The 27,190-nt window shown below is 39.8% G+C and overlaps 2 protein-coding genes across 3 annotated transcripts; both read right to left on the bottom strand.

The window, feature by feature from the left end:
• Window positions 1–143: 143 nt before the first annotated feature.
• Window positions 144–946, bottom strand: LOC111228932 (somatostatin-1A-like). Its single transcript, XM_022755045.1, has 2 exons — window positions 806–946; window positions 144–332 (listed from the first exon to the last, which is right to left on the bottom strand). The coding sequence occupies exons 1-2, from the start codon at window positions 944–946 to the stop codon at window positions 144–146; spliced, it is 330 nt and encodes a 109-aa protein (XP_022610766.1).
• A 3,434-nt stretch (window positions 947–4,380) lies between these two features.
• LOC111229096 (collagen alpha-1(IV) chain-like) lies at window positions 4,381–27,127 on the bottom strand. Of its 2 annotated transcripts, none has more exons than XM_022755270.1 (52): window positions 26,895–27,127; window positions 24,975–25,019; window positions 23,191–23,280; window positions 22,966–23,010; window positions 22,784–22,828; window positions 22,591–22,653; window positions 22,329–22,382; window positions 22,184–22,210; window positions 20,347–20,415; window positions 20,184–20,246; window positions 20,048–20,083; window positions 19,420–19,464; window positions 19,215–19,310; window positions 18,397–18,450; window positions 18,153–18,218; window positions 17,483–17,527; window positions 17,300–17,353; window positions 17,181–17,222; window positions 16,901–16,979; window positions 16,666–16,701; window positions 16,371–16,553; window positions 15,231–15,320; window positions 14,887–14,970; window positions 14,658–14,728; window positions 14,379–14,567; window positions 14,101–14,272; window positions 13,888–13,977; window positions 13,664–13,771; window positions 13,385–13,479; window positions 13,102–13,252; window positions 12,817–12,927; window positions 12,463–12,627; window positions 12,074–12,160; window positions 11,759–11,899; window positions 11,432–11,530; window positions 11,226–11,324; window positions 10,704–10,843; window positions 10,471–10,594; window positions 10,278–10,358; window positions 10,023–10,121; window positions 9,802–9,849; window positions 8,988–9,167; window positions 8,379–8,509; window positions 7,989–8,061; window positions 7,624–7,698; window positions 7,234–7,359; window positions 6,800–6,895; window positions 6,474–6,683; window positions 6,186–6,363; window positions 5,912–6,026; window positions 5,640–5,812; window positions 4,381–5,292 (listed from the first exon to the last, which is right to left on the bottom strand). In XM_022755270.1, the coding sequence occupies exons 1-52, from the start codon at window positions 26,964–26,966 to the stop codon at window positions 5,175–5,177; spliced, it is 5,028 nt and encodes a 1,675-aa protein (XP_022610991.1). In that variant the 5' UTR covers window positions 26,967–27,127; the 3' UTR covers window positions 4,381–5,174. The 2 variants fall into 2 exon arrangements, with proteins under 2 accessions (XP_022610991.1, XP_022610992.1); XM_022755271.1 differs by having other exon boundaries at window positions 16,377–16,553.
• Window positions 27,128–27,190: the final 63 nt, after the last annotated feature.

The raw sequence follows: 27,190 nt of genomic DNA, 5'->3' as shown, positions 1-27,190 counted from the left end.
AATAACATGGGACCTTAAATCGGCAATCAACCAAAGTATGAATATGAGTGTATGTCAAGAGCCAAACTACATTGTGGCGATTAAAAGAGACTTGAGATAACAATTTCACGGTTTGGCAGTCTGGCACTTGAGTGAGAATAAAGTTAGCAGGCAGTCCAGGATTTCCAGAAGAATATTCTGCAGCCAGCTCTGCGAGTTGTGTAGCCAGTACCCAGTCTACGTTGATTCTTCTCCTGTTTCGCTGTGTCTCTGGGTTCTTTGAGGATAATTCCATTTTCGGATTTGAAAAATTTATAAAGGAAGTCTACAAAGTTGTGTGTCTTCGTTGATTCCTAGGGAAGAAAATATTAACATAGTGTAAAGATTTCTTAACATTGACAGACTTGTAAATATTAGTAAATGTGAGAATTTTGTTATCTGTATGCTATTCCTAGCAAACTGGGAATCTGAATGTTGTATGTTATAGATGTTTTTCATTTGTTGATCATATAGCCAGAAAGGGAAATGCAAAGTTATTACTCTATCTCTAATCTGCAATTTCATGGAGGTGCAGCCCTCAGGATTATTAAATGACAGAAATCAGGTTGGCAGTTCCGACAGCATCCAAAATGCTGTCTGAGAGTAAAATTACTCTTTTAACAGATCAAGATAAATAAAATGTGAGTGCACAAGTCAAACTTTACAAATTGAAAATCTGTAGACAGGACATCCTGATGCCTGCAGCATAATCACAGCTGGGACTCGGGGCCTGGTTTCAGCCATGGAGACACAGAGAAGGGTATTGGTGAAAATAAAGGCATCTCACCTGTTTGTCTTGTAATTTGTTAAGCCATGGCAATGAGTCCTGCTGAAGTTGCAGGTCTTTAAATCGCTTCGCAGTCTGTGTGTTTTCTGCAACACATGTTGCAAAACACAAAAGTGCCAAAATGCATAAAATATAGGCCATCCTTGGTTGGAAAATCTTGCTTGTGTGCTTCTTGTTGAGAGAATTCTTCGTGGTAAGACACCACAACATCCACTGATGTGCAACTTAACTGTACAACACTGTCAGATGTCTGTTTTATAAGCAGTACCTAGGCCTGAAAAAAGGGAGGAGTATGCAGGTTATCTGCGTAAAGACCATCCTCAGTTTTGTGTTTGCCCCCATCAGTGCACTGAGGCATGTACTCTGTAATTTACAGCGGTCATTAGGAGTGAGACAAAAGGTTTTTACATCGTCACCATCCTGACACACTGTAATCTGCTTGTATAAGAGAAGGTCATCCTGATGCTGTCATTGGTGTAACTTGTAAATGTGAAGGATCCCCTCTGCCTCCTTGTTTAAAAGCAAATCCCTGTAAGTGAAGTGCTCTGTGCACTCATGTAAAATAAAACATTAATGACGCTGACATGGGGGAAACAACGATTTCATTAACCCCGCTGCGCCATAAAGTTGAGTCAACGGGGTAGCATGGAGACACTGGGATATCCATAGGCCATAAAGGTCAACTTATCATTTGTTACACCCTTGTGAGTTTTGTCTGTGCATCTTTTTAATGAGATTTCTGCTCCGTTTCACTTTACAGTTTTGCCGCATCTCAATCAAGGAGTATTTGACACAGGCTGTAATGATTTTGGAATGGTACATTCTATAAATGTGCAACTGTACATAGACCAAATACTTATTTACCGTTCCTGTTTTAATGTTTCTCAGGTAAAGGCAAGTATTACATTACGTTTTGCATCCATTTGCTTATAATATATAGAACTGAAAGGGCAAAATGCATTTATGAGACCTCCTGTGAAAGGTTACATATTCTAGTTTCTGAAAATGTGTTTGTTTTGTATGTGACTACAACCCAACCTAAACTACATCAGCTCATACATGGTATTTTTTTAGTATTTTTCAGTCCTTGCCTGTAAAAAAAAAAAGTCATATTACATAACTACCAACAGGATATAATTTTATACAAGAACAATAAAAAAGCTCCACAATACTTCTACATCTTGTCAAAAACTCTTTGAAGCTTTAAGGCCTCTAGACCTATAGGTTAGTTTAGTAGGCCTTTATAGTTGATTTTTTCACTGGTGCCCATAAACCTCTCCAAAAGGAAAACTGGAAGAAATGTACTTTAACTCTTTAATATGAAATAATAGAAAACATACTGAAGTGTTTTGATGCCTCTGATTGGTCAGAGGAGATGTCTATCTACAAGCTAGTCATTCATAAGAGCGGTGAAAAAAACAGACTTTTTCAGATGGAGAGAACACGTCATTACGTCTTATGCTCGGTTAAGCTCGCCATCTTCCCCCGACCCCCCTGAAGTGAAATCTGATTGGATCCTTACAGGGAGGCCTCCATTTTGTAGCCAAATAGCTAACCAACAATAGCAGGTCGTCTGCTTTAGACTTCTCATGACGATATTCATTACCTGGAATACTTTTATATAAGGAACCATTTTGATATTTGTGATCTGTGGACCCTTATGGACTAAAGGAATACAAATAATGGAGGAATGGAGAGAGAATCAGAGTTCTACACATCTAAATGGCAGGCAGTCACCATGCTCCACTGGTACAGAATGCTGATAGATATTAATAAATAATATTTATGTGCTTATGGTTAGCGCAAAATGAACCAAATATTTGAATTCTAGAGAGTCCAACTGATCTGTCTATACTGACAAACTATTTAGCGTTTACTCCATCAGAACAGAACCTTCTAATGGGCCCGTGGACGGGCCAGCAGGCCATATGACATTGTACAAGAAGTGTATGTAAGTTATTTTGCATAAATAATTTCCCTATAAACGCAAAAAAATGTTCATAATGTTAAGTGTCAAGAAATCAAGGTAATGGACTTCACCTGTTGTCATTCAGGATTGGATCTGTTTGATAGTATTCAAAGATACATCATATCCTTCAACATGTGAAACTAATCTTGAAACATATCAGTAGAAATGTCTTTCTAGCCCATGTAGGGCATGTGTGTTGAGAAAACTATAAGGACATGTCCTTCTAAAATGGGAAACAACCTTGAAGCGCATCAAGCTCTCAACAAATCGCCATTCTAACCCAATTAGAGAGGTGTAGAAGTCTAATATAGCTGCCTAAACAATTAGTAAGTGCACTGTCGGGAGCAGAATAATCCTGTTAAGAAGGCTACGGAGAGCACTTTACAGCAAGCGTGTTTCTATCCATGCTGACAACTGTCTGCACCAGGCCATGTAAGACTTATTTAATTCAAGGTGGCATTCAAGGAGTGGCTGCTTGTTATATCAGGCCTTTCTGATGTGTTGGAACTACAGTTATAATGAGCTGAGATTCTGCTCCAAAAATGTCAAAACTTAATTAGATAATCAGTGTGATATATCATCACCGGAGGTTTTGAATTCACACAGGAGTGTTCAGGTCTTCTTCAGCTGTTACTTGTGATAGCTGCCTTTGTTACATAAGCTACAGTATATGAGGCTGTTTGTTATTTCTGACTCTGAGCAATCAATATCTTGGAATATCTGCGTGCCGTAAAGAAACAGTATTTTGAACACAGCTGTTTGTGGAAATTATTGTGCCTTTTTGCATGTAGCTGCACATGGAGTGCATCTATTGATCACAGTGGCAGATATGGATTGGCGAGCTTGAATGACTGTTCATTAAGTGTGTACTCCTCCAAAGATAGTTCTGGAAAAACTACATGATGAAATCACAAGAGGAATACGTTTTTTCTTTTTTTCAGGATGGAAAATTACATATTTCTTTAAGGAGCTACATTTGTAAGTTTTTTAACCATTTTTGCATTTACAGGACAAGAGGTTATAATACACTTCTGAGCAGCACTACTTCTTCATGGCAGACTGGACGCTACAGTGATGAGATGGGCTAACTGGGCTGGAGCTAGCTGATCAGCATGCTAATTTCGGTAGAAGAAAATAATAGAAATAGAAAAAAAACAAAAGGGTTGCTTTCCACCGCTGGAGACAGCTCTTGGTAAGTAAGGGAATGATGTTTGATGCTAAACTCGCAAAATTGCTTCTAGACTGGTAGGTAAACAGCTGATAATCCTAACATCAGTTATGTAGCAATAGTAAAACATACAAACAGCTACTTTAAGCTTTTGATAATGGCTTCTTTCAAATCCTGGGTTACATCTGGAATCAATGGCCAGATTAATATATTAAAAAAAACATTATGTCTCTTCATTTGTATTTTATTTGTTTCCCCCAATTGACAAACCAAAAAAGAGAGAGATGAGATGCAAGAAAACATTCCACAAAATCTTCTCTCAAGGTCTTAATGTGCATTTTTTTTCTGTCCCCTAAGCTACAGAGACAGCAGCCGTTTGATTGTGGTGTCACCTCCTGACAGTTCATTTAGAAATGGATTGGAAAAAGTTGCAGGCAGTATGAGTCATAAAGTTTAATCTTTTCCATGCATCATTTAACATGCTGAAATTCAAAAAAAAAATGCTTCTAGAGTGACAGCACAAATAACTCTATAATTGCGTGAGAAAACACAATGTTACAATTTCAAAGCAGGAGCAAGTCACAGTGCTTCCTCTCCAGATGTCATAGGAACATGTGTGTCATTCGTTGTGAGCTAATACTTTTGACGTCATCCATTGACTGGACTGCACTGGTCTTCTCAGGTCATGTGGAACAAAGCAGCAAACATGTCAGTGTCATCACTGTATAAACAAGTTAATTATTTCTCAGTAGTCTGACTATCATATGCACAAATGAGGACATTTGGTGTTTGTTTGTTTTTTTTCTTAAAATCCAAAAGACCTTTTGGTGTTACATGGCATTTTGTCAATTAAGATACACATGGTCACAGTCTAGGTTTGTAAATTAAAAAAAAAGGTTGTAATGGCTTGTTTTTGATATGTCACATAGTTTTTTATAATATTACCAATAACATCAGAGGAAAACTGTGATAAAAACGATGTAGGGTTAAGTATTTAATGTGAAACTCTAAGTAAAAGTGAAAGCATTTACAATCCAGAAAAGACTATGTATAACTGCTACTAGTACCTTTGTAACTACTAATATTGACTGTTATTGAGGCTCAAGAATAATTACACTCTGGCGGCACACTACAGCCACCATATGCTATAATGGATGACTAAATGTTTCATTAATTTTAATATTCACATAGTTTCATATTTTAAATAACGCAAAAAAATGAAATAATCAGTGTTAAAAACTGTCCCCACGCTTGTCATCTGAGCGAGGCTGCGATAGTTTCCTACAGACCCGACAACGGCTGATTACATTTTGTAGAGAAGGTCCCTTCACTGTCTGAGGAGCAGGTTTACTGTAGGTGAGAAGAAAACACACACATATGCACACAATGTTACAGATGCAGAAAAAAAATCCTAATATCATGATGTAGTGGAGTTGTAGCTTTGATAATATGAAAATTAAAATGGTTTCTGTTGGGAAAGTGAGCTGTGGCAAGCTGTGGCAATTTTCCCTCCAGAATTTGATTCTTAACAGGGTCAAACGGAAATGGTACTGATCAGGAAATGTTTTGGGGTTAGCTGCTGTTTATGTAGGAAATGATGTCATACCCCATCTTGAAAATAAAGTAATTCAAACTGTGCATGAAGGTGTGCCCGCATACATCCACCACTGCTTAAACAGAGAAGGTGAACAGTTTACCTGAACATGTTGTTGGCGTCGAGGGAGGCCAGCCAGTAGCTATAGGAATCAGGGTAGTAGTTACATGTTCCCCTGCCGTGACATTCAATGAAGGGCACTTGGCGGAAACTTTCCAGACATGAGCCAGGAGAAACCAGAGGCTGCGAGGAGCCCTCTGCACCAGCACCTGTTTGCTAGAATGGAGAAAGATCAAAGGAAGAACATTACTTGGAAAGAAAAATGGCATATGAGAAGATTCAGAGGAAAGAAGCTGTTTTTTTTTTTTTTTTTACCATAACAAATGAGTATCCAGTCCACAGGGACTCCCAACCTTTGGGACATTGAGGTATCAGAATTGTCTGGCTGTGGAAGGCTATGACATTGGAGGTGGTTTCGCACACTGCACACCTAAACCACACATGCATACAGACACCCATATCAATATTGTCCCAAGTCATGTCAAATAGTAATTAAATGTTTCCCGTGACTGAAAATCAATTTACTTATGAAACATACAGTAATAGACAGTATATGAGTCTGTGTATTTGTGTGTATGCACTCCTCCACCTGCTGATGTAGGAGGCCAGCTTTTCCCCTGTGATGGAAACCATGTTATTGGGCATAGGGGTGTCTGTTGACAACCAGTATGAGTAGTCATTACGAGAAGCATAGCGACAGGTAGTTTCTGTGTCACAGAACAGGAAGGGCATGGTGGAGAAACGAGCGAGACAGCTTCCCATGGTGCCTGAGAGACACGTTTGAAGTGTTAGAACGTCATAAAATGACTCAAGCAAAGACACAAGTTTTTTTATGACGTAGAATCAACACAATATTTCTGAGTTTCCATGCTCTTACCAAGGTCCTGACCATGAGCTTTATCATTTCCTTTGATGAAAAGGAGCGAGTAACCAGAGTAGATGAGGCTGGAGCCAGGAGGGCAGTCAGGGACACGGATGCTTTGACTGTGTCTAGCTATGAGGAAACTGTCAACATAATGTGGACCGCCTCCTCCAGGCAACCCTGGAGGACCCTTTCGGCCTGCGTCTCCAAGTCTACCTTCTGGACCTGTACAGTAAATACATCATTAATGAAGAACAAAATGTACAATGTAGCAAGTGACATCATGTGGTAAATTCTGCACATCTACACCCACAAATACATCTTTCAACACATGCACATACCTGGCACTCCTGCGTTTCCTTTGTCTCCTTTGTGGCCAGGAAATCCGGGCTGGCCATGTGGACTGGGACCACGCACTCCTTTGACACCTGGCTTACCTGGGACAGAAAGATCCAGTGTCACATAATGCAAAGAGGACCAGCTTTGTGAAAGTGGCTATTACTGGAATTTGCAAATATTGTTCATCACACAACTCTACAGCTTCTCATTTTCATGATATGAGCAGCAAGAGACAATTAATCAATTTAGCTAACAGACACCACAATCAACGGCATTGCTCAATGTCAATTTGTTAATGGCAAGGTGACAAAATTGAAAAAAAAACCTGAAAAAATCTGTATCCTTGGCTTTGAAGAGTATGAGTAACTGGAGCCAAAAAGTAGAAGCACATCTTGAAATCACAGTGCATAGATTGAACTGAGATAAAATTTTGAACCTGGAAGGCCTGGTCGTCCTGATGGTCCAGTGCTCCCTGGGGCTCCTCGATTGCCAGGGGGACCTGGTAAGCCAGGAAAGCCTGGTTCAAATATGCCATTGGCAAATACTGGTTCACCTTTGAGGCCTGTAGGGACAGTGAAGGAATAATCAGTAAATTCAATCAGAAAATGTATAATATCTGTGGTTTTATGGAATGTCTAGAAACTGTAAACTTCACTAGTACTAGATGAGTTATCTAACATTGATGGGTGAAATACTGCATCTCTGCTGATAATCATAACTAATTGACTATTAAGATGGTGAAGTGGTTTGAATCTGGAAGCTATCATCTGGGCTCATTGTTATTCCTGGTTATTGTGAACAATAGTAAGAAGGACTTTTGCCGCACCAGGTGGTCCAGGAAAACCTTTGACTCCAGGCAGACCAGGTGGGCCTGGGTTGTATCCAGGGTCTCCCTTCTCACCTAAAATACACAGGACATAAATAGATTGCAAGTAAATTATCTTGCCTTCACACCCTATTTTATAAATTCCATCTTATGCTGAAAGACAGAAAAAAAGTGAAATGAATCCTCATTAATCTTATTTTTCTTTGTCCCCTTTGTTCTCTGTCCCATTTGTATTTCATCTCCATTGTAGGAACATAAATCAATCTTGGACTATTACTCTTCTGTGGTGACAGATATGCCTGTGTCTGGGGAGGAATTCAAAGAGAGCACGTAATCTATACGCTAAAGCTGAAGTGATAGATTACCAGGGGGCCCTTGGAATCCAGGAGGACCACAATCACCTCTTGGCCCAGGGCCTCCAGGTTTGCCTCTTACACCCTGGGGAGGCAAATGAAACAATAAAGGTCAAAGATGCGTCTTTTAGTAGTGCAGTGAGATTTTGAAGACTCAGCATTAAAGGTATCAGTATCAGATGTGATGTAACTGTATGTGACGCTTGAAGTAATCTCATCTGAGACAACCTGCTGAGAGAAAAGCCACATTTTATCACACACTTTGAGAATAAAATCCCATCTCTTGTTGAGAACAAATATGAATCCAGAACACTAAACTTGAATCTTCATTTTGCTTTGTAAAAAGTTTTTTATCAGACGTGTCAAGTAATCCTCAAATAAATAAATGTCAGGATCACTTACAGGTGGTCCTCGAGGGCCTGGATCTCCCAGGAGTCCTCTATTGCCTGGGCTTCCTATAAGACCTTCGTCCCCTCTGTCTCCTTTAAACCCAGGCACAGTGGGACCTGGAGGGCCAGGTGAGCCAGGACATCCTACATACACAGTTGTGAGGAGCAAGTGATAATTGCTGAGAGTTATTTTCTTTTCTTTTAATTTATTTTTTAGGGCTTTTTGTGCCTTTATTGATAGTGCAGTAGAGAGAGACAGGAAATGGGGAAGCCGAGAGAGGGGGAATGACATGCAGCAAAGGGACCCGAAGCGGGACTCGAACCGTCGCCAACTGCAGCGAGGACTTGTAGCCTCTGAACATGGGGCAGATGCTCAACCAACTGAGCTACTTGACGCCCTGAGAGTTATTTTCATAAAATTAAAGTACATATTTGACACCTGAGAACTGAGCAAAGCAAATAAGGGTCAAAGTATTTTTTGGATTTAAAACACCTTTAAAAGTAATGATGTTTGCATATTATGCAGATAAAAACACCAGAATATCACATTCTCAGGCCATATCCATTTATGTTTACAAAAAGGTACATGAGTTCCTTAATTCCTCCAGTAGGACATCCTCACCTGGGTTACCAGGACTGCCAGGATGGCCACGGTCTCCTTTTAACCAAGAACATGCCCCTTCTCTTCCTGGTAGACCCCTTGGACCTTTGACCCCAGGTAGACCTAGCAATCCTCTGTCTCCTATTGGTCCAGGACTTGCTGTGACTGGCAAGCCAGAGGGACCAGGGTCCCCTGGAGGGCCTACAATACAGAAAGAACAGTCCACTGATGTCAACAAAAGTACAAATCAGTAGTAAAGAATACAATGTTTTACAGTGGATTATCTCTGATCAGTTTCATTTCATAATTTGATTGTTATTAATCTGCTCACAGTAAAATTGTGCATCTAGTGATGAAGAGGAGTTATAAATGAGTAGCATTTGACCTTCAAATTTTAAAAGATTGATACAGACGTTCATAAGAATCACTGTAGTCACAGTAGGGGCCCTGTAGTCCAACACAACAGGTACATAACAGCTTTAAACTCTTTTAGAGTAGCTTTAAAGCTTTAATAATGCTTAAAGAGGTAACATTCATTGAACCAATCCCATTATCTGACCTTTAGCATGTGGAGTCTATTGCTTTAATATCTGATGAGGACTGCAAGTGAGGCATAAGTGGGGTCTGGTAGAGTGGGAATCCCATTTTTCTGAGGTTTGCCAAGACTGATTATTTGGACTGCTCCCAAGTTTGAGAGAAGCTTTCGCCAGCTACACAGAACTTTAGACAGCAAGGCAAACCCAGAAAATTCTCCAAATGGGCCAAGTGTGAAAATAAAAAAGTGGGATGCTCATAGAAGCTTTGAAAAGTATAGTGTCATTTACCTGTGACTCACCTTGTTGACCTATGTCACCACGTCTTCCAGGTGTCCCTCCAATTATGACTACAGAGGAGAGATGGAAGGATAGGTGAGCACTGGCTATAGTCATGCCTTTGAAGGTGCTGTTAGCTACTTTTCAATAACAGAAAGACAATACAAAGTAACAATGCTTATAGGTTTGTAATAAGCAGGATGTACTCATAGAGCCATACAGGTCTTTTAATGAAGTCTCTTACTTGTGTCCCCTTTCTGCCCTGGTAGTCCAGGGATCCCATCTTGACCCTGGTTGCCTTTAGGACCTGGATAACCACCGACACCCGGCGGACCTGGGACACCTGAGACAAACGGATATGAAAAAGGTATGGCTGTGGTTAAACATAAAATAAATTCCACATCAAATATAACAGTGAAAAGTATCATACTTGAACAATTAAATTACATTTTTATGGTATCATTATAAAGTAGAAAAATATTATTTCAAAGGACTTTGCCTGGTGGTCCATTAGGTCCCGGGAGTCCTTTGTCTCCTGGAGGTCCATCTGAACCTTTAGGCCCTTGGAGGCCTGGTACACCTGGAACAGCAGGTTGGGGACAAGAGTGTGGTGGAAAGGTAAATAAAGTATGAGTAAAAAAATACAACTGATCATTGACTGTCTAATTTTCATGATCAATGGTAGTAACCACTTCTGCCAACAGGTCCTGGGTTTCCTCTGGCTCCATAGTCTCCTGGTGGACCTGGTGGTCCATGAAAACCAGGTTCTCCTTTTTGACCCTTCATCGTGTAAGTATTGGTTGATCCTGGTTCACCCTGAAGACAGGAAGAAGAATAAAGAGAAAAGGAGAGAGAAATCATCATTATTTATAATAAACACATATATTCTCCTGAGTCCTGACTCTGTTGGACCAGTCATCACTACCTTTTGTCCTACTGGCCCAGGGATTCCATATCCAAAGTAGTTTGGTTCTCCTTTAACTCCTTTGTTACCAGTTGGACCTGGTGCACCCTCTTGACCTGGCCCTCCAGTGATTCCTTGATCTCCTCTTATTCCTTTTAAGCCTGTGAGGGTTAAACCAAACAATTTTAGGTAAAATAAAGAGAAGAGACATTTGTATCTACAACTGCACATCTCTTGTTTGTGTATTTCTGGGAAGCTAGGGTACAGTTAAATTATTGAATAATACTAATAATGCTACTACTACTACTACTACTACTACTACAACTAACAACAACAACAACAACAACAACAATAATAATAATAATAATAATAATAATAATAATAGTATTTTATACTGAGATATCATATATTAAAATCATATTGTGATACTTTAGTGAATCGGTTGAGCTATGTAGTCTTATTACTGTACTTTAACTTGTGAGGTTGGAGGTGTGAATATGTATTGAAGTAATGTCTATGGCCTTGAGCTAGTTTAGGTCTTACCTTGAGGACCTCTCACTCCTGGGTCTCCTAAGGTCCCAGCAGGTCCTCGCCTTCCTTCTGAAAACACTGATCCATCAATACCTGGATCCCCTGGAGGACCTGGGCACAGGTAAGCACACAGCACAAAGACAGGTTTGAAAACTGTTAATATAACCAGATTAATTTGGTGAAACAAAAATGTTACAAATGTGAAACTAATTTCAAACCTTTGAGTCCAGGACTCCCTGGTGCTCCGTGTATCCCTCTCAGCCCTTTTGGTCCAGTACTTCCAGTATCTCCAGGGACACCGGACAGACCAGGGTCACCTTGTAAAGTATCACCATTTCATTAACAAATTGCAGAGATTGCATTTCTGACTCGATCTGCACTCTGGCAAAAATGTCCTGTACTACCAAGATCTAAAGTTTATTTCAACTCTAACAATGAAACATTTTTTTTTACAAAAAGAACTTATATTTTGTGAAACAACTCCATCTTACAACTTATGGTTGTGGAATGATATTCTTATTCGAATAGGTTATTGTAAACCTCACCCAAATTGCCATTGTCTCCTGGGGGCCCAATAATATCTATTGGTATTGTTGATGTAGTGCCTGGAGGACCTCTGAAACCTTTTTCTCCTTTTATGCCTTGTGGACCCTGGGAACCTCTGGCTCCTCGTGGGCCAGGGCAACCTGTGTGGGGAACAGTCGTGGGGGCATTAAGTCCATCATAACTGTGAACCACATATAAAATGAATCACCAACAATGGAGAGAAGCAGAGAGACTTTGTAAGACTTTTTCTGTTTAATAGATACACAGCAATTTACTTGTCTGTGAAGGTGTGTGTGTTTGTATTTGAGGGTTACCTATTTGGCCTGGTGGTCCCACAATTCCAGGCAATCCCTCTAGTCCATATCCTGGTAATCCTTCTGGTCCAGGGTTTCCTCTCAATCCTGAAGAAATCCAAGTGGAACATTTAAAGAAAAGCTCTAAATACAATTCCATAAATGTGTTCTCTAATTACAGTCTCTGCACATTCTTACATTGGCACTGCATCATTTTTGCAAAAGCATTTTTGACATGCACTTTGATTAGACATAATGTTTTCTTAGACAATACATGGTTAAGACAGTGGATACCAAATAGTATACAAAGTTGTTGAAAAAGTTGAAAAAGTGACTTCACATATATCATGTACTGAAGAATTTAGTATCATCAATGATTGCAGTGTCCTGTCAGAGAAATATCACCATACCTGGTTGACCAGGCAGGCCGTTTTGTCCCTTGATCCCTTTTAGTCCAGGAAACCCATGCGAACCAGGGCCTGATGTCCCAGGGGAGCCAGGCTCACCACGGGGGCCAGGATGACCAGACCCTGGCAAACCTACATTCCCCTTCGCACCAGATAAGCCATTAGGTCCTGGGAGAGGGAAGACAGAGAGATAAGTGTGGGAGCAGAGGAAAATATGGAGGTGAAGAGAATAGTGAAGAAGCATTTATTAATTATATGACAAAAGAGTTGACATTTAATCTACTTTTATCTTTTAACTTTCATTGTCCTTCTGATGTTGTCAGTAAAGTACATCACATGACTTCAATATACACTGACCTGGAAGTCCTGGATAACCATCTGGTCCTGGTGGTCCCACTGGTCCAGGTAATCCTTTACATGAATCCTTGCTACCAGGTACTCCTGGGGGCCCTATAGAACCTTTATTTCCTGAATGTAGTATAGAATAATGCAGTAAATAGATGAACACATGTTTGTTTGAATATGTATGTAAGAATGAACTGGTCTTTTTGGAAGAACCTTCCCATTTATTATCTAATAATGTCTTTCTGTCTTTCTGTGAGCTACAGTTTAGTTATATTTATCTATTTGGCATATGAGTACCTTTTTCTCCTGGATAACCAGGGTTGCCAATTAGCCCTGGTTTCCCAGGTAGACCAGGGGTCCCAGGATCTCCTATAGGGCCCTGACGTCCTTCTTCTCCTGGAAGCCCTGGGAGGCCTGGGGGGCCAGGGATTCCGTGGCCACCATCTCCCTGAAAATCAAAAATATACAGTGCATTATTTTCATATTCACATAAACACATTTCCGTGTACCTGCAGTATGGCAATGTATACTATATGTAGCTGTCTACTGCTACTTGGCAAATTTTGTTTGTGTCCCTGACCTTCAGTCCTGGAGGACCAGGAGGGCCTGGTGAACCTGGCTGACCAGGCAAGCCCCTACCTGGAAAACCCTTGAGACCTGGCTGCCCTTTTTCACCTGAACAACACATAAACACACACACACACACAAACACACACACACACACACACACACACACACACACCCACACACACACACACACAGGTGTCATCTACTAAAGTAACTTAAACTGATAAAACACCTATCTACAGAGTATAAATGTATCTTTTTTTTTGCTTGACCTTAACACGACATGGATTACCTTTCTGTCCTTGGATCCCCTGCTTTCCAGCAAGTGGCACATAACCTCTTTCTCCTTTCTGTCCTGGAAAACCTGGTATTCCAGGGGCACCTGATGCTCCTTGATAACCTGGATGTTTGTTGTTAAGTATGAGAGATTCCTTAATTATCTATTGTATGATCATATACAGAGCATCCATCCATCCATCCATCCATCCATCCATCCATCATATTAACCGTACTTACCGGGGCTTCCAGGTAAACCAGGCAAGCCTTTAAATCCAGGTGGTCCAGGAGGTCCAGTGGTGTGGATATGGCTTGGTTCCCCTTTCTGGCCTACCAATGAAGGAAGGAGGGAAGAAATGATACACAGCGGCTGTCAGTCTTTTTCTCCGCCAACTTGTGTGTTTATGTTTAAATGTCAATCAAACTGTTTTGTTTCTCAGTGTGTTTCTGTACCTGGAATTCCAGGCTCCCCTGGCAGGCCAGGTACCCCAACATCTCCCTTACTTCCTGGAAGTCCAGCGGGCCCATATCCCACTTGCCCAGGGAAGCCAACTGGTCCTGGTCTCCCTAAAGGCCCTTGTGGGCCTGGAAAACCACGGTCTCCCGTCATACCAGGGTATGGATCCTAGAGAGGGGACGGAGAACTGTGAAGAACTTTGAAGCATCACAATGTGCCGCAAATAGCAAAGGCTTGATTGTTACTGTAATGAAGTCAGTCAAAACCTTCTCACCAAATCCCCTGGAGGGCCTTGATTGCCTTTACGACCTGGTAACCCAGGAGACCCAGGGCGGCCATCTGGACCAGGCCAGCCAAGCTGCCCTGGGTCTCCTGTCACTCCCTTTATCCCTGGAGTGCTGTAGGCATATGAGTCTCCCTTTTGTCCTGGAGGGCCTGGATATCCTCTTACACCAACAGGACCCTTCAGAGAATAACAATTGTTTACAAGTGTTTGTAAAGAAAAAAACAAAAAAACAACAACAAAGTACTTTTTTAAGACATTTTTTCTTACTGGTCTTCCAGTTAAACCTGTAGGTCCTAGGATGCCTGGATCACCTTTGGCACCTGGTCCTTGATTCTTGCCTGAGCAACAGAAACATGTACAGTAAGTCTACTTTAGCTTTAAGCTTCTTTTACTTTCCATTATTACCAGTAAAATTTAAAAATGCATACTATGACTGTTGCTTGAAATAGTCGGTAGAAACATGTGTGTGTCCAATGAATCTAATGAATGGCTTTACCAGGGATGCCAGGTGGACCACGGGGACCCTGTATTCCTGGGGGTCCTGCTTCAATGCAGTCATAACAAGGTTCCCCCTTCTCTCCTGTACAGAGCATGAGAGTGGAAATATTAGTGAGTCCCATTTTTATTACACAGTATTATATTTTCCTCATCATAACCTTTTATTTTTGTACTAAAAACTTGCACTAAAAAGTGATAATATATTGAAGGGCTCTATAAACTGTCATGTATCTTATTGATGATTGTGAGTTAGCATGTAAGAGGTGATGACAAACCACTGTGAAACAAATGGAATAGTAACTATTCATTTCATTAATTTATGAATAAAAGTTAGTTTCCCACCTTTCTTTCCAAATGTCCCATTATATCCCCTATCTCCAGGTGTACCCTTCATTCCCTTCATTCCTGGGAGACCTTTTGTAATCCTGTTAGCTACAAGCAACACAAACAACAAAGCCCATCAGGTTACTATTACTCTTTCCCAATATTACCACATTTATATCAAAAATGTTTTTCTTTTCATTTGTGCATTTGATGGTTATTGAGAACTCGTAATGATCAAGTCAAAAATGTGTCTACTATACACCATAACTATAAACAGCTTCAGTGCTTGCGTATCACCACCACCTTTTTTGCTTTCTTTTACCATGTAGTCATGTTAGCTCATTTGTTAAAAAAAAAAAAAAAAAAACTTGTAAAATCGAATATCTGTTATATAAGAGTATTTGTATGATCACAGGCAGAACAATTCATCCTGCAACGCCACAGGTCGCTGAACTCTATGATAAAGTGGGAGGAGAGGTGTTATGTGTCTTAATAGGCTTATCTTGACTGACTGAACACAAGTATGCAAATTTCAGTATTTTATAAAATCGTTGAAATGAATGGCTAAGCCACTGCATTTCTCTACACACAAGAGACAATCCTTTATTTTATTTTCAAAAAACATTTTCGTGCATGTCAAAAATGCACTCAGTAAATATTATTGTAACAATATTCGATTATTATTATTATAATGTAATTATTTAGTTTGCATTATTGTAAAGGAACTCACATTTTATCACTAGATAACAGAAAAGAGAAGAAAGCAAGAGAGCTCTGAGAAGATATTTAATGATATAAATTCTCTCTGTTGACTGTAGTAAGATGTAGCATTGATGCCCCTTACACTGGTTACAAGCCCTTTTAGCCTGTAGTTATTTATATCAGGTTAAAAATTCCATGTAGACATTGTCATCTGGTAACTGGCCCTGTCATATTAGCTTATCATAACATAGTAGAAGCCTATAGAATAAAAAATAATCAAAAAGGAAAGGTTTACATAACTGAGAGGAACAAGAAGGTTGTTGAGTTAATCAAGATACTTGAAATAACTACCAGTATTACCAGTAGTCGTGTTCATGTACATTACTGTATTAGTAGCCAAGGTAGTCATAATTGTAGTGTTTAGATGAAACAATTTGTTAGAAAGGAGACGCTTACACATACTTCTGTCTTCTGGAGGTCCAGGTGGGCCTGTATCCCCTTGAGGTCCTGTATCACCAGGATCCCCATCTAGACCTGGGAGTCCAGTATAAATAGCCCCAGGTTCCCCAGGCTCCCCTTTGGGACCCGGAAAGCCAGGGGAACCTCGTGGGCCTGGCACATCATTCCCAGACACTTGGCCTGTGTAATGGAAAGTGAGAGACTGTGACCTATATATTTATATATTTCGACAAAACAAATGTCATACTTCTTTATTAGCTGTAAATAGAGAGATAGCCTCTTTTCTGCACACCTGGAGGTCCATCTGGTCCAGGAAACCCCACAATACCTGAGAGGAGAATAGTGACTTATTATTACTATATTTGCAAGTCTGATTACTTTATAGAGTTATAACCACCACTACTACAACAATAGAATCATGGCAGAGGCTAAATTTAGCCTTTGTACTGATCTATGTGTCTGTTATCTCACAATTTGTCAGTCACTGATCTATTGATCTTGATTGATTATTATTGCTATTGATCTACCTCGACGCCCAGGTGGACCAGGTGGGCCACTGGAACCAGGATCTCCGCGGTATCCTTTGAGTGGCTCAGGCCCAAATATCTAGAAACAAAACCATAGGGGTCATGCAGTGAAATCATGCAGGGATGGGGATAGCTGTAGCCACTTATACTTCACATTTCAAAATAAATTACAAAGACTAATACTAGTTTGACATACCAGAATTCTCCATTAGCTTGTATAACATTGAAAATACTTTAAAAAAAAATTAAATAAAAAATCAAGAGTAAGAAGTAAACTCACATTTCCAGGTGGACCAGGTGGACCCCTGCTTCCTTTTTCACCCTGGAGTTAGCATAAAACAAAGTATATCAACCCACTGCAGGATTGCATAATGTTTTTGACACAAACAGTTCACTAACCGTGTCTCCTGGTGTCCCTGGATATCCTGGATCACCGCTGTGGCCAGGGCTTCCCTAAAGAAAACTATATTGTATTCAAAAGCCACACAATTATTAAGCACACATCCACACACACACACCTACACACAATAACATAATTACTCTCCAAAACACATACACACACAAAGCACATTAGAACAGTACCTTCTGTCCATATTGTCCAGGATCACCATCCTTCCCTGGCTTTCCCTGAAAGGACAATTAGGAACAACAGTGAGGATTCAACAGGTATTGCTGTCTAAACAGAAAATAGTTACCAAGGGCTTCAGGCATACCTTTTTCAGTCATTTATCTTTCTTAAAAAGATCAGTTTGCAATCATCTGTAGGGAAAGAGGGGAGGCCCACACATGTGCCTTTCAAAAAGACGTGCCTCTGTCAGGTTTATATCACAAGCCCTTAAAATAATAACAAAAAGTTGTAGTGGTAAAACTCTGCACTTCGCTTTGGCAGATATTTTCTAGCAACAGAAGTTTTGTGGAATTATGTATATAGATCAATGATATGGGTCTTTTTTGTTTTCTTTCCTTTCCTTGTCCTGTTAAATGCTAAATAACATTGAGTTAAATGTTGCATCACTGCCCTCTGCTGGTCATCCTCTGTCTTGAGCTATTCCCAGGGTGTTAACTGCAGCCTTTCAATGCAAAGTGAAGTGGTAAAAAAAAATGTTTGGACAGTGAAAAGATATGGGGCAACAGTCAAAGAACACAGGATATTTTCTGTTTTGGGACACCGCTACATTTCATATGTATGCACAGTCAGATGAGGAGACTCAAAGGTGAGGATTAATGGAAGAGATGGGAAGTAGTATCTTACTTCTGGCCCCTGAGGTCCTTTGCCTCCCTTTGATCCTTTGGTGTTAAGGCCATAACCAATATCTCCCTGCGAACAGATTGAAATAAGCACAGGAGTCAGAGAGAGAGATACACAACACTAACTAGGCAGAAAAAGTATCAGGAGTGGCAGCTTTGGAGATTTTAAAAGCCAAAAAAGGCATTAATTTTGAAATGTGTAAAGTATAACGCCAGGTCACTGGTGTGAATTTTTAAGAGAAACTTACTGGTTCGCCCTGGCAGCCTTTTTCTCCGACATCTCCTTTGTCTCCTTTTAGATCCTGAATAAAAAAACAGACCTCATGTTATAGTATGGCTCAGTTAGTTGCAATGACAACACTAACTGCTGGCCACACTGCTATAAAATCTGCTGCAGACATTCATAATCCTCAGAAGATGAATCCCTTTTTTTTTTTTGGTGACTGTGACTGTGTTTCCTTTCGTGCCACCATCAGGGCGCAATTTCCAGTTCTACCCAAGAAAAATCAAATTATAATGACCTCTAATGGTCATGATAGGTTTTGAAAATTTCCCTCTTAACTGTTCTTTTCTTTTTCCTCCTTTTACTTTTTCAATTTTCTAAGAGAAAGTCCAGCCTTTGTTTTGAACCTTGACATTGTGTCAGAGCCTGCTGTTCAATCACCCACTGCAAAAATCTGGAAAGTGTTCCAGCAAGCGAAGTGTGACACCACAGGGCTTATGTTTAATTTTTAAGTGTGAGACTACAAGCGTGGTGTGAAATGAGTTGCCTCAGGTGCAATAGCTATGCTTCAAATGGACTTTATTTCCACTGTCATTTAGGGACGAAGCAACCGCCAAAAAACTATGACAAGCTGATAAACCACAATAAATACAATAGTTAATGCATTTTACAATATTGAAGCGTGCTGATGGATGGATGGATGTTGATGATGAAATAATATATAGCTTAAACCGTAACCTTGATTGCTTCGGTGCAGAAATATTGATTATACTGCGTTACAATTGTCCTCATACATACAGGAAACAGCGCTCTGTAGAACACTAATTGTTACTATGATCTGACCTCTATGTATTGCTGCCTCTTTAACACAAGGCTTTCAGTGGAAAACTCCCTGGTCCGACCCGGTGGCCCTGGTGGCCCTGGTGGTCCTGATCTCCCCTGCATCAAACAAATTGAGGTCATCCTCAATTAGATATAAGACATTATGCACACAGATAATGTTATGATCATTTAACAGAAATGCAACAGAAAAAAAAAGAGAAATTACCTTTAGTCCACGATGTCCTGGTGAACCGTTGAGGCCTTCTTGACCCTGTAGCATGTGGGGATGTGGGAAAGCAGTGGTAACTTTGTTTGTATAAATTACCAGGTCTTCCAATCTTTCCCCTTTGAAAAAAAACTTTTATTTCGCTTTGTTTCTTGCTGCTCTCACAGTTTTGTCAAGGTCTGTTCCCACATTTCCCCCCCTTGTTGCTTTAACTCCAACCAATGGGAACAGAATGACCTGACCTTTCTCTCATACTAAACATGTTATCAACATTTACAATTGTCTGAGAGGATTTTCACAGACATCTGGGAGACCACAACGCATAGATGTTCACACTGCATTCTAAAATACTATAGTCATAGCAACAATTGCAGTGACTATCTAGTAGAAATCACTACACAGCAACAGCCAGAAAATGTTAACACTTTCCCAGGTAGTGTAAAAACTGCCAGTTATGATAAAAAAGATAACCATTCCACAACAGAAACTCTGCAGCTGTGGTTTTCTAATGCGTTTCCTCCGTGCCACTTAGACCACCAGTAAATACTCACACTCGTCATCAGGAATGAGGTATCAAGTATAAGCTGTCAAATACTGTACATACATCCAAAGAAATATTCAGCACTACCTTAGATCCTGGAGCCCCCGGAAGGCCAGGAAATCCCTGTTCACAAATAAGGCAGGCAATTATATCAAGCATTGCATAATCATTTTCTATAATGCCAAATGTACTCTGTGCAAAGTAGTAAAACAACTTCACTCACAGGAGAGCCCCTTGGTCCAACTTCGCCTAATGGTCCAGGCTCTCCACTGAAACCTGGGTCTCCCTGAAACAGCAAGGAAATTCATGGAAAGTGCCTTTGACTATCATGAAGAATATTGTACAAACAAAAACTCTTTTTATTATATTGCAATCTAAATAGTTACCATGTCTCCATTCCTCCCAGGTGGTCCAGGTGGCCCTGGTATTAAATCTATTAACACCCAAGATTCACCCTGTGAAATGGAGGAAGTAAGTTTATTTAAGATTTGAGTTGAATTGAATTAAATTTAGTGTTGAAATACCTGATAATCACAGGTATGCGCTAATACTGCGTGGAGCAACACTAAACAGTTACCTTTGGAAATCTAGTTCTCGATTGGGCTCTGTAGGCTTCATCACTCATCTTTATGTATCTGTGCACTTGACATGCATGTGCTCAGAATTACAATGACCACGTTCAGTGGCTTAGGGGTTTGCTGCAATGAATCGACCACATAAACCCTAGTTCTCATTCACTATGTTTTCAGCAACTACTGGAAGAGCGGAATCAATATTTAGAGGCTTTTAGCTGTGTTCGTAGAATAAGGGTTACAAATGTCAACCTATTTCACATAGGCTCTACCTTTTTAAAGGGTTTCAACAAGCTTAAATGGGCAGGGCTAGTTAAAAGCATCTACGACCGTGACACAGACATATGAAAACGGCATGAAGTGGCTACAAGTGGACTCACACAGCAATCTCTCTCACTCACAAGTTTTGTCAAAATGTTAAGAATGGGCATGAGGAGAGACTCAAGGATATCGCCCGTGTACATCTGAATCCTGATTCTCATTTGGAGTCTACATTGCAAATGTTCGCCTAATTGTGGAGGCTGTGCGTAACTACTGTCAGGGAGATGTCTGCTCGCTGTCTCGCTCACTCTTAGTATTTATTTTTTTTACTCACAATAGTTTGTGATGTCGATTCACAGAGCTTTGCTGCAGTTTATAATGAATTCTAATTGTGTCTGACAACCAAGTGGATAGCATGTACCTGTGCACTTGCCTTTAGAAATATGGCATCCAAGTAAGACAACCTGCACAATCCAGCATGGTAGCAGCTGTACCCATATGTCCACACAGTGAAAAGGAGTGAGGATTAGGGAGGGATTATATAGTGGGTGCAGGTTTGGAAGACGTTTCATGTCTATTGTTTTTTCTTGTGTATTTTTCAAGGGCCAAGGGTGGTAGCCAGGTCAAAGCAATCTGTCCATTTGCCCCGCTGGAACACAGCAGTGTCGCCAATACTAGATGAACTACAGCATAATAGATGGCAACAGCTTTGGCGCCGTGGCTTGCAAGTAGTCGCATACATCTGTATCGATCACAGCTTCCAGTCTGTCCCAGCTGGGCAGATAATCTTAGTTGGGAATTATTTTTCAAAGCTGAAAAGTTGGAAGACTGCAGACAACCTTAGCTAAGACATGTTTTTGCCACCACCACATGACATGAAAACTACACATAGAGTAGGTACATGCAAATGATCTGTTCACAGATACATACAGATGACTGGCTCTATAGAGTCTATAGCTCCACACCTGAGAATCATCATGATTACAGAAATGAGGCTCACAAAAACCTACTTTCTGATACTGTTAGGAGGTCTATAACGTGTACTCTATGACAAATAATGCTAGTAATCTTGTGAATGCAAATAAACATGTACTGAGAATTAGCTTAGAGAATGAGCACACATTTGTGGCAGATAGAAATGTAAGGACGGACTTGACAGAGGGATTAAAACAAAGAAAATCATAAAACAAATGGTTTCTCTCAAATGGATTAGGTACAAAATGAGCTTTGGGAGCCTGAGAGGGCACCTGCTACTGCTGTGTCATGTTATTTATTCCTGCTAATAAACTTCTAAAAAGGCAGTTTTTGCTGCAACTCTGCAGTCTCACCTTTCCCAGATACAAAAATTACTTAATAACCAGCCCTGGTGGCACATTATACATTTTATTACCTTAAGTCCAGGCAGACCTGGTGGACCCTGTAAAGTAAAGACAAAGCTGAGGCAAATTTTGTACAGTTTGATGAGTAATCATATTCTATCTGGGTACATCTGAGTACAACATCATGATATATAGTTTTGATTTTTCGTTTCTTACTGGATTTCCAGCAATACCACTGGGTCCACAAATTCCAGGGTGTCCATCGTCTCCCTAAAAGAAGGTAATGTGTTCAAAATGCAAACATTCGAGTAGGCTATCACAGACACATTCAAGCATAAATGAATTTATCTGAGAGTGGAAACAGTGTCACTGAAAAGCTCTGACTCTCTATTTTATTTGATTTATGGTAAAGCTCAATTTACCAAGTCACAAATGAACTGAAAATATTACAGATACCACTGTTAATATCATTTCTTACATCTGTTCCATTGCATCCTGGTGCCCCTGGAGGGCCTGGAGGTCCTTGTAAACCTGGGATACCCTGTAAGAAAATAACATCAGAAGGAAGTAACTGTCATCTATCAAAATATGCAAGAGCATGCACTTACACAATACATAAATCAGCTGAGGAACAGAGTAACACAGATGTGTAAGAGAATAAGACACCTCACCGGTAAACCATGAGACCCATCAAATCCTTCTTTGCCGTCAGGTCCCTGTAATGACCGTAACAAAACTAGAATACTTTCTTAAAGGCAGACAGATACAACAGAATGGATACCTGCTCTACCACAAAGTTTGCATGTTGTCTATCTGTACACATACACCCAAATCTATAGCACAGTTATATTACCAAATCGCCTTTTGGTCCCACATGTCCATCAAGCCCAGTGCTGCCCTGTCAAAGAGAGCAACCTATGATAAATCTTAGTGATTTAGTGTGATGCAGTAAGCAAAACTAGGTACACAATCTGTATATACAACTTGAGTCGATGTTGCCCTCTGAGGACACTATGGGATGTGGAGATATTCCGGATATAAGATTGAAGGAGCCACAAAAGCCAAGCTGAAATTCTACCTTTGGTCCCTTAGGCCCAGCATGACCATTTGATCCAGGACGGCCCTCTGCTCCTGGAGGACCTGGATCTCCTGGAAAACCTCTGTCTCCCTGTGTGTGTGTGTGTGTGTGTTGTGTGTGTTGTGTGTGTGTGTTGGTTGTGTGTTTGCATGGTTGTGTGTGGTGTGTGTGTGTGTGTGTGTGTGTGTGTGTGTGTGTGTGTGTGTGTGTGTGAGAAAATGGAGAAATTAGTAAAGAGTAGTAAAGTAAAGAGCTTATGAAGAATTTAGAGTTTCCTGGATGTTTATCAAAATACAGCTGCACATCCAAATACTGCTATGAGACTGGTGCTTAATAAATAACATACCAGCTGGGGTTGAAGTAACGAATTACATTTAGTATTGTTACAGTAACGAAATCGTTTTGTGTACTTGTAAGCTTACTTTTTGGAGTATTTTCAAAAACTCGGTAACGTTATTCATAGGCTATTTAGGTATGTCTTAACTCATGTATTTTACTTTGCTTCATTTAAAGTCGTTACTGAGTCGTTACTAACTACTGATGATGACGTTATGATTAACTGTGAGAGAACGCAACAAATTAAAAGTCAGCAGCTGCAGCAGCACCGCCTGGCGACCACGGCAAAAGTCGTCAATCAAACACACCTGTCATGTTGCGTGACCCAAACAAGTGCATGCTGGGTCTGGCTAAATGCTAAATGCTAAATGCTAAAATTATGATGGTGGATCCTTCAACTGTGACTGAGAACCAACAGAGAAGCTGGGTTTACAGACGCAGACTGACGTTCAGACAGGTGTGTGCAACACTGTACAACATCAACAATGGCGTTGCCTTGCAACATAGCGTTTTGTCTTCGTTTGTGAGCTGTTGTCGCTGTGACGTTTATGTTGTTTATACATCTATGCAGAAACACCTTTCTTGGTCTAATGAATTGCTGAATCTGAATTGTATCACACTCTCACGGCAAATTAATTTGAAATGAAACATCTGGTATCATTAAAATAATTATGGAGGATGTTGAAACAAACTTGAAGCTACTCATGCTTTTTCAGCTAATATCTATTTCTGACTAGTGTACCAGTGGAGAACTGCACCTGAAACACCTTGGCATTTTGATCATGGAAACTGCTGTGTATTTTGCTGTTTTTAATGCAACATTTATGTGTAACAATGACATTTTATTTCTGATGTGAGGTCTGTTTGGAAATACTTTTAAAATCAGTTAGAAATGTTAAAAGAATAATATTATTTGTGAGGTGGTGATAAAAACATTAACAAAATACATTTTAAGAAGCACAGCAGGTAAAACTCTGGTGTAAATAAGGAAATTAATGATGGCTGAATTCCATTTAGCTGCTTCAGTTTCAAGTTTGTTCTTTCACACTGTCATGACTTACTGGGACATTTGCATAGAGCTGAGCCACCATTGATGAAGTGATACATTTAGGTTGATGTATACAGTTAGAGGAGAGTTTCTGACAGCTGAAGAAAAAAATGTTCATGACAGGTACTAGTGCAGGATAATATAGTCACATCAAACGTGAGAGTTTATACATTTCATTTTTATTACAAAAAACATTGAGCCTACACTTTCATGCTACACTAATATTGTGGTGTTTCATCTGCAGCACATGGCAACAAAGGACTTGAAAAATAAAACCATTTTGTAGAAAGTTATGTAAAAAGAAGTTGTTTTAAAATGGCAAAATGCAAAAGTCATTCATATTAAACCCCAGCACTGATTAATTTGAATGTTTACCAAAGACAATAAATGATCCACTCACCCTGCTGCCTTTCACTCCTTCAAAGCGGCACCTTGATTTTCCACACTAAAAAGAAATTGTAACATTGTTCAATAAGTATTGTGTAAAAGGAAAACATTGTCCAATTAATTTGACGTTATTTTAATTAAGATTGCAGTAATTTTTTATGTTTTCTGTCATGCCCTACTTTTGAAATCAAAACATATTTTCCCATTCTACTGTAAACCAATTAATTTTTTTATCACTTTTTCATAAAGTTGAACATGACCTGCTTGAGTCATTCCAACTGAATCTGCATATCTTTTAGTACAAAAGCACTTTTATTTTCGCTCTTGTTGAATCAGCTTCATTCAGCTTCGGCTCTCTTCACCATTTTTATCCGCACAGTCATGTGCACTCCCCGCTCCTCCTTTATGGTTAAATGTCCACCCCACGGCTTGGGAACCACTACAGTTACTAAAGGGAGTCCACTGATGTGAATGAGCAAGTGCAACTTTCACAGGCACTAAAAAAGTAGTTAAAGTGATAAGAAATAGAAGATGTACTGTGGGTTGTCTGTAGGAAAATTAAAGGTCAGCTCTAAGCTCCAGTATAATAAACAATTACCGGTATAGCATTATTTCAGATGCATTACATGTGTAATTCACCTTAGTCATATAAAGACCCAGCCAAACAAAAATGGGGAGCACCGAGTCTGATACCATTTCTCTTATACCTTAAACCTGGCTTGTTTAATAGATGCCTTTTGCTCTATTGAATTAAATTTTCCTGTGCACATGGCTTAAACAGTGTCTGGGCTGGTACACCAAATGTACACTTAATCATCATTAGTGACATTTGGGAATGATAACTGGTTCTACATTATTTTATTATTAGTTTCTTCTATTGAATCAACTGATGTGGAGAGAGGATTTTTATACAAAACAAAGAGCTCACACTTGACAAATACTATTACTGCCTGTGTTTATTATGCACATTATGGTGGGAGGGAATTTCATAAACAAGTCAAGTTGGACCTCTCATATTTTATGTAACACTTGAGGTTGCCTTCCTCTCATCCTTTACCTCTGTAGAAGTCCTAAACTTTGTCAGTTTGCCAGTCTCTCATATTTTTCTCTGATATCAAGCCACACGTTTACTTATGTGCAATATCCTTCTGCTACCTCATTACATAACATCTTGTTACATAACAACATACTTAATAACTAAGACATTTTTGCTTTACTGCTTAATGCATGTTTTGCTCTCCGTCTTCCATTTCCTTTCCTTTTTCCATGAACTCCCATAAAAAGGCCCACCAACATGGCCCAGTGAAGAATAATGTACACACTGAACCTAATGTACAAACAGACCCCAAACAAACCCAATTTCTTCAAGATGTTTGCAGATAAGCATAGACACTTCAGTTACAAACAGACCTCAGTGTTGTATATCAAAGTTCAGGCAGTGAAGAATGAACGGTGCTCACGTTAGACACAACAGGAAATACACAAGAAACCAAGTGTTACAGGATGATGCTCCTCTCCCTTAAATGGTGACTCGGTGGATTTAGTATCTGGAAGTGTGAGTTATAGCAAGACAAAGGTCAACTTACTAAACTAAAGAGTTTTGATAATTATCTTTAAAAAAAAGTTAAAATGTTACTAGCACATTCCTTAAAAGATCAAAAGGGAAACATTTCTGCCATGGTAAAAGTTCTTTGGAATTGGATTTGTGTTGTGATGCAGTTCAATGTAGTTTTCTCTGAATCAATCACTGTAGCTCAGCAACAGCCCAATGTGTGCACAGTTTGAAATAAAAGCATAACTGAAAAAAGACAGTCAGTACAGTCAGCTTATGAAATTTAATACCAGTCCACATGGGAGTCTTTGCTTTTGGCTAAATTAAAGCAGATTCATCTAAAATGTTCTGTCAATAATAGTAAAAAAAGAAACATCTTACATTTTTGGCTCCTGTGCCAATCAGCATCACAGCAAACAGGATCAGAGGAACTACAGGCACTGGCCTTCCCATTACTTTTCTTGCTTCAGTTAAATCAGAAACTCAGAGGACCACAGACACGCCAGAGGTGATGAATGTCTTTTTGAGCATCCTCCTCAGCAACCAGCCTTTTACAGTACACCCATCCACTGCTGTACTACGGGTGATGTAAGGTCATTGCTTCTGTTAGATCAAAGTTCTCCATCTGGGACAGACAGGACAGCCCACAGAAGTTGTTTAACCTGATCCTGAGCAAA

The sequence above is a fragment of the Seriola dumerili genome, unplaced genomic scaffold, assembly GCF_002260705.1.
Source record: "Seriola dumerili isolate Sdu_G_001 unplaced genomic scaffold, Sdu_1.0 BDQW01000226.1, whole genome shotgun sequence".
NCBI lineage: Eukaryota > Metazoa > Chordata > Actinopteri > Carangiformes > Carangidae > Seriola > Seriola dumerili.
This window is presented reverse-complemented; position numbering and strand designations above follow the sequence as displayed.